This window comes from Centroberyx affinis, unplaced genomic scaffold (genome assembly GCF_046629955.1).
Source record: "Centroberyx affinis isolate AG114_WGS23_722 - 3 ecotype Tasmania unplaced genomic scaffold, CSIRO-AGI_Caff_v1 ptg000773l_1, whole genome shotgun sequence".
Lineage (NCBI taxonomy): Eukaryota > Metazoa > Chordata > Actinopteri > Beryciformes > Berycidae > Centroberyx > Centroberyx affinis.
In genome coordinates, this window is record NW_027279381.1 from 475,001 (window position 1) to 482,500 (window position 7,500).

Sequence of the window (7,500 nt, forward strand, 5' to 3'; positions counted from 1 at the left end):
CCTTGATGAAACCTGATGAAACATGTTAGCAGGGCGTTAGGGGACAAAGAGAACTGAATAATTATGAAGAGAGGATCAAAAAGGATGCACAGACCAAGCTGTCTTCCAAAATGGCTTCACATGCAGCAGATTGTTTTGTGCCATACTTTGCTTCATAACTTAAAGGGCAATTCAGCAATCTACAGAGTGACTGCTATCGTCCTCTATTGGTGAGCAGTAGGAATTGCAACAGCACTGATACTTATCCTACACAAGTCTTTGGCATGCCAACATGTTATGGTCATTTTGTACTATGGGACAGGTAAAATGTTTCTTACTGCCCCTTTAAGACAGGTGGGTCACAATATAATGACATTTTCAAGGCTGAAATAATAATAATAATGATAATAACAATAATAATAATAATAATACCTTAATTTATATAGTGCTTTTCAAAACAAGGTACAAAGCACTTTACATACAATTAGAAAAAAGGCAATGGGCAAACAGTAAATACAATTTTTATGATAAAATACAACAAAAGATAATAAAACAAACAGTAGAATCAAAAAACAAACAGTAAAATCAATAAAAAGCAAGTCTAAAATAGTGAGTTTTTAGAAGTGACTTAAAAGAAGACAATGTGTTAGCTTCCCTGATCTCCTCTGGCAGGTCATTCCATAACTGAGGGGCCCGAACAGAAAAGGCCCGATCACCTTTAGTTTTAAGGTTAGACCGAGGAATGGCCAGGAACGACCTGTCAGAGGATCTCAGGTTGCAGTTGGGCTTGTAGGAGTTCAGGAGGTCAGCTATATATTCTGGAGCTAACCCTCTACGAGCCTTAAAAGTGATCATTAGAATTTTAAAATCTATTCTAAGACGGACTGGGAGCCAATGAAGTGATTTTAAAAGCGGTGAGATGTGTTCTCTCTTGTTGGACCTGGTTTGAGTCTGGCTGCTGCATTTTGAATCAGCTGAAGTTTAATGAGGTTTAGTTGTGTGAGGCAGGAGAAGAGCGCATTGCAGTAATCTAACCGGGATGAGATGAATGCATGAATTACTGTTTCTAAGTTCTTGGCAGATAAGAATAAGTTGGAAAAAACATGATTTGACCACAGAATATGGTATAATAAAAGGTAGATTGTTATCTGCTCTCACCTCACTCTCCACAGTTAAACAGCCACCCCCCCTGTGTCTGAGTGATGCAGACGGGACGAGGTCCAGCAGGCAGGAGGTGGACAGCCCCGCACCGAGGGCAGCCCCGCCCACCCCCCTGCAGGACGACACCTGCACCTGCTCCCCCGTGATGGACAGACTGACTGGGGGTTTCCCCTGTAAACCGCCCCGCCTCCTGCCCAGGATCCCCCTGCTGCACTTCCTCCACACAGGTGACCTTCACTCTGTTTACTGAAGGAACACTGTGGCTGTTCTGTGGGACCAGTCCACTTTTGGTCAGTCCACTTTTCCTGGATAAATAAATGTCAAAAAAGGCTGATCTATCTATCAGCTGCTCCCTTTGATTGTCCTTTTACCTGCCTGTTAAAATATACACTTAATCCTCTAGCAACCACTAGTAACCACCTAGCAACCACCTAGTAACACTGTAGCAACCACCTAGCAACCACCTAGTAACCCCCTAGTAACACTATAGCAACCACTAGTAACCACCTAGCAACCACCTAGTAACACTGTAGCAACCACTAGTAACCACCTAGCAACCACCTAGTAACACTGTAGCAACCACTAGTAACCACCTAGCAACCACCTAGTAACACTGTAGCAACCACTAGTAACCACCTAGCAACCACCTAGTAACACTGTAGCAACCACTAGTAATGCCATAAGCCACTAGTAAGGCCATGGACCCCCATTTAATGAGATTCTGTCTCTCAAACCCAAATCTGAGACTATATTTATTGTTAGATATGATTTTGTCCAGAATTCCAAGACTATCTGTATTGTAGGTAGAGAGATAACACAGAAACTATGATCAAAACAGTCATTCTTCTACATTCTATAATTGTGTTAACTTCTTGTAAATGAAATAATGGTGAAGTTTAACAATTCATCAATTTACTGGGGACCCTCTGGAACCCCCTCAAGGACCCCTGGTGGTTCCCGGACCCCACGTTGAGAACCACTGGTCTAGACCTTACCTAGTCAACAAGACTATAGCAAGCACACACCTAAAATTGAAGTAAATGTATCTACAATTTTATAATATCAAAATTCACTTCAGTAATAACCCTGTCACGCTGTGACCCTGCAGACCCTCGCTTCATCCCGCCGCCGCCCAGCTTCTGCCTCAACGACTTCCTCCAGAGCCGTCACGGCGTCCGGCGCGGCTCCCGGTCTCTGCAGGGCCTGAGGACAGCGGCTCTGTCCCGCTGCAACTACAAGAAGCTGGTGTCCCTGCTGCTGACCGAGCTGCACCGGAGCCGGCAGGCCGAGCCGTCCCGCCGGCTCCTGGCCCCCGAGGGCCTGCCGGAGCCCCGCTGCAGGATACCACGCCGCCAGCTGCTCTGTGGTGCGTTCACTGGCTCTGCAGTGAGGGGCTACAGGTGGAGTCACACTTTACTGTCTGCTGAAGTGCTGCTGCACTTTGACTCCATCCCCAAGAGGAACTGTTTGGACAAATCAAACTTTACTCTCTTTACAGCTGTGGGAACTTGACTGGTGAACCAGCTGGCTGAGGCACACTACAGTTATATATTGATATTACCAGAACTCATTCCATACTGCACATATTTCCTAGTTTTTGGTATATTCTCATATCATATGTCTGTCCGTCAGAACTGGCAGCGCTGATCCACATGGAGGTCCAGGCCCAGCAGGCCAGCAGGTGGAGCTGTCTGCAGGCTGCCGGCCCCAGGCTGGAGCTCGACCTCTGGCCGCCAGCAGAGACTCAGCAGGTTCCTCACCAACCAGACAACAGATGCCCAGGTAAAAGAGTTACTGTTTCATTGTACTATTGTTAGCATTTTTGCATTTCTCATTAATGGAAGTTGATGGAAAACGGCATTTTGGAAGTATCTTGCTTCCTTAATGTGATGTATTTCCTGTTGAAACAGGATGTTGGGGCGGGACATAATGCAGGGAGGGATCAGTCAAAAGTGTAAACCAATGGGAGATCAGTTAGGGAGAGAAAGGCAGTTTTATTTGATGGGAGGGGCAGAGGGGCGGGACTGTTCAAGAATCTGTGATGTTTTATTGGTTGGATTTTTTATTTACGCCTCCTGGTGCAGCATGATGTCACTATTAAAGATACACTGTTTTCCAGGAAGGAAAAGGAATGAGATTTTGATATAAAAACACAAGAAAATACATTTTGTGTTAATTTTTTGGCATTTATTACGGAGAAGATTTCCCACCAGTGAGCAAACTGACAGCAGAATTTAATTTGGACAAACAGGGAGAAACTACAGCGGCTCAGTTAGTGGGGATGGGATACTCTGCTCTGTGTGATGTAGACTGAGAGATGGGTGTGTGTGTTTCATTAAAGTCCAGAGCAGCTTTAAAGTCGTTCTCTCCAGCAGGATCGGAGGTGATCCTGAACTCGGTCACCACCAGGTTCTTCCAGGGTTCCCGTCGGACCCGGTCGCCCTTCCAGCCGCTCGGAGAATCCATCAGCCCGTCTGAACTGGCCATACTGGACTGTCTGTCCCAGGGAGGCAGGGCACTCAGCCTCAAGGTGTGTGTGTGTGTGTGTGTATGTGTGTGTTCCCATCCTCACTTCTTAAAGGATTTGATTAGGATTTGGGTTTAGGATTCAGATTAGAATTAGTTTTAGGGTTACGGTTAGAAGTTAGGGAATGAATGTTGACAATGGAAGGTCTTCAAAAGTACACAAGTAATACAAATATATTTCTGTATGTGTGTGTGTGTGTGTGTGTGTGTGTCCACAGGCCCACTTTGTAGCCCATCTCCCTGACCTGAGTCCTCTGTCTCAGACTCTGGTCTACCTCAACCTGTCCTTCAATGACCTGTCTGTCTTCCCTGTGGAGGTGAGAGGAACGTCTTTTACTCATATCCAATATATTTACTGCCTGCCTGTCTGTCTGTTTCTTTCTATCTCTTTCTCTCTCTCTTTTTTTTGTTTTTCACGTTGTCAGTGGTTCTGCTGTCTGCTCTCTCTCTCTCTCTCTCTCAGCTGTATGACTTGTCCCAGCTGGAGGTGTTGAAGTTGCGGGACAACCCTCTGCAGCAGCTTCCTGCAGGCGTCCATCGCCTGGTCAGACTGCAGACTCTGATCCTGTCCTTCTGCAGGATCTCCTGCCTGCCTGCAGAGTAAGACCGAGGCACCAGGGGGCGCTGCAGGCTGCTCCACTGTTACTGTGGCTGTGGGGGGACAATTTGGTTCTGACACCCACAACAGTAAATTATACTAGAGTTTATAACCTCCTCCTCTCCTCTCCTTGTCTCCTCTCCTCTCCTTGCCTCCTCTCCTCCTCTCCTTGTCTCCTCTCCTTATGCCCTCTCCTCTCCTCTCCTCCTCGTCTCCTCTCCTCTCTCCTCTCCTTGTCTCCTCTCCTCCTCTCCTTGTCTCCTCTCCTCTCCTTGTCTCCTTTCCTCTCCTCTCCTGTCCTTGTCTCCTCTCCTTTCCTCTCCTCTCCTCTCCTCTCCTTGTCTCCTCTCTCCTCCTCTCCTCTCCTTGTCTCCTCTCTCCTCTCCTTGTCTCCTCTCCTCTCTCCTCCTCTCCTTTCCCCTTTCCTTGTCTCCTTTCCTCTCCCCTCTCCTCTCCTCTCCTCCTCGTCTCCTCTCCTCTCTCCTCTCTCCTCTCCTTGTCTCCTCTCCTCCTCTCCTTGTCTCCTCTCCTCTCCTTGTCTCCTTTCCTCTCCTCTCCTGTCCTTGTCTCCTCTCCTTCCCTCTCCTCTCCTCTCCTCTCCTCTCCTCTCCTTGTCTCCTCTCTCCTCCTCTCCTCTCCTTGTCTCCTCTCTCCTCTCCTTGTCTCCTCTCCTCTCTCCTCCTCTCCTTTCCCCTCTCCTTGTCTCCTCTCCTCTTCTCCTCTCCTCTCCCCTCTCCTCTCCTTGTCTCCTTTCCTCTCCCCTCTACTCTTCTCCTCTCCTCTCTCCTCTCCTCTCCTCTCCTCTCCTCTCCTCTTCTCCTCTCCTCTCCTCTCCTCTCCTCTCCTCTCCCCTCTCTTCTCCTCTCCTCCATGGTGGGACACACAAACCGCTCTCCAATTATAGTGGTGGGATAAATTATATCCAGTCCACTTCTGTACCAGCAATACATGAGAAGAAAAAACAATCTGTGTGTCAGCTGGGTTGGTTTGTGGACCAGGAACCAGGAATTTGAAATGTCTCTCCAGTAGAATCAATCAATCAATTTTTATTTGTATAGCACTTTTCATACAGACAAATGTAACACAAAGTGCTTCACAGACTTTGATAAGACACAATAAAACTAAGGAAACACTACAGACAAGATTAAAGCAAGATAATAGCTAGATACGGGGACAAACATAAAAATAAAGAAAAACTTAAAATGTTCTGATTAACCTCTTCCTCCCTGCTGGCCCCGCCACTGGCTCCATCATTACAAACGCAGGTTGCATGGCCAAGCTTTGTTCAAACCCACAGAACTTTATTTTAAATTCTAGTCAAGATGTGTATATAATGATGCACAAACATCTAGATTTTTTTCCATTTGATGTAATGGTGCAGCCATAAAAACATGGTGTCTTGAATTTGAATATTTCATTCAATATAAGCAGCTAGAGCTTCAAGAAAGAGTTGGAACGGGCAGATACAGAATATGGACATGACATTGCTGTACAGTTAGGAAACAGTCAGTGGACAAGGAGTTAAGATGTAAAAGCTAGACTAAAAAGCTCTTGAGCAGACTTTAAATAATAAGAATATTACAAAAGGTATGAATATAGGCTGAAATTCTTAGTGCTAGAGCTGGGTTTCTAGTAATGAGGATTTAAAGTAAAATCATTTTTATCCATAGCTCTGTCCAGGAGCGACTGATAAAGGGTTTTAATGAGACTGGAGCATGGGAGTCAGTCTGTCCAGGTTCAGTAAAGAACTACAGCTGTCCTGTACAGTGAGTGAGACAGACAGTGTTTAGTCAGTTCAGCTGTGTGACGTGTTGTGTGTCTCCTGGCTGCAGTCTGTACCTGCTGCCCAGACTGCAGAGCCTGGACGTCTCCTACAACCTGCTGTCCTCTCTGTCCAACGACATCCGCAAACTCAGGTACCTCCTTTGTTGTTGTTTTTTTCTGGGCGGTCTGAAACTGTCCGGGTGGATCCAGGTGGAAGCTGTGATCTATTATTCATTTCACCTGTTAAAAGTCACAGTGAAACGGCGTTTGGAGAGCGTCTTGCTTACCTTAATGTGATGTTTTTTTCCCCTGTTGAAGCAGGATTATGGGGCGGGGCATAACGCTGGCAGGGATCAATCAAAAGTCTAAACCAATGGGAGATCAGTTAGGGAGAGAAAGGCAGTTTGATTTGATGAGAGGAGTGGAGGGCTGTTAAAAAAAAATCTGTGATGTTTTATTGGTTGGAATTTATATGTCGCCTCTTGGTACACGATGATGTCACCGCTAAAGATTTTCTGTTTTCCAGGAAGTAAAAGTAATGAGATTTTGGTATAAATAGACAAGAAAATAAATTTTTTGTCTTTTTTTTTGGCATAAATTGGCATGTAGATGTATGATATGAAGATAATAGAATGAGCTGGAAAGTTTGAGAATTTTTCATTTCATTGTGACTTTAAGCAGAGATGAAGGGAGACAGGGGCGGGTTGCACGAAACACCTTAAATTTTCTCCATTGACACTTAAGGCTTAATTTCTCCTTAGCTGTGGGACTTACTTAAGGGTGTTGCACAGAATCCCTTAAAAGGTTTCCTTAGTTAAGGAAAAATGTTAAGGCATTTACTGCATTGAAAGAGATTTTACAGCGGTAAAATTCTACAGTTTCCATGGAGACCATTTGCTTGCTTGCACTTGCGCTTGTGATACCTGTTATCGCCTCACCTGTTATCGCCTCACAGAGTTGGCCTATAGATAGTAAAAAAATGGCAGAAGAAAAGAAGACAAGAACACCAAATTGGTCAGAGGAGGAAAAGATTATACTTCTGGAGGAATACAATAAAAGAAAGCACATGCCAAAAAGTAAATTTAATCCGCAAATAACAGCAAACAGAAAACAACGAATGTGGGAGGAAATTGCAACGAAAATTAATTCAAGAAGTCTGGGTGAAGAGGTCCATCCAAGAGGTCCAAAAAAAATATGACAACTTCTTCATTTATCGCCATAAACCCGGCCAGGTTGCGGTTAAGATAGACTCAGAGGTACCTTAAGTTTTTTTCCTTACTTTGGTTGCTAAGGTCTTTTGTGCAACGGTTTAACTAACTTTAAGGGACTCCTTAACTATAAGACCAAGATAAGGTGAAAACCTTAAATACTTAAGTGAACATTTTAAGGAAACCTTAAGGAGAAGACTTAAGGGTGTTTTGTGCAACTGATTTTATTTTAAGGAAACCTTAACTCGGACTTTAAGGAAAATC

General features: G+C 44.9%; 1 protein-coding gene across 1 annotated transcript in view; it reads left to right on the forward strand.

The window, feature by feature from the left end:
• LOC139644694 (leucine-rich repeat-containing protein 63) overlaps positions 1-7,500 on the forward strand; it is a 10,820-nt gene that overhangs the window by 735 nt on the left and 2,585 nt on the right. The window contains exons 2-8 of the mRNA XM_071520150.1: positions 1,152-1,367; positions 2,249-2,506; positions 2,773-2,922; positions 3,516-3,670; positions 3,930-3,983; positions 4,130-4,266; positions 6,097-6,180. Coding sequence (XP_071376251.1) covers positions 1,152-1,367; positions 2,249-2,506; positions 2,773-2,922; positions 3,516-3,670; positions 3,930-3,983; positions 4,130-4,266; positions 6,097-6,180 — 1,054 coding nt within the window. The remainder of the gene's footprint in view (positions 1-1,151; positions 1,368-2,248; positions 2,507-2,772; positions 2,923-3,515; positions 3,671-3,929; positions 3,984-4,129; positions 4,267-6,096; positions 6,181-7,500) is intronic.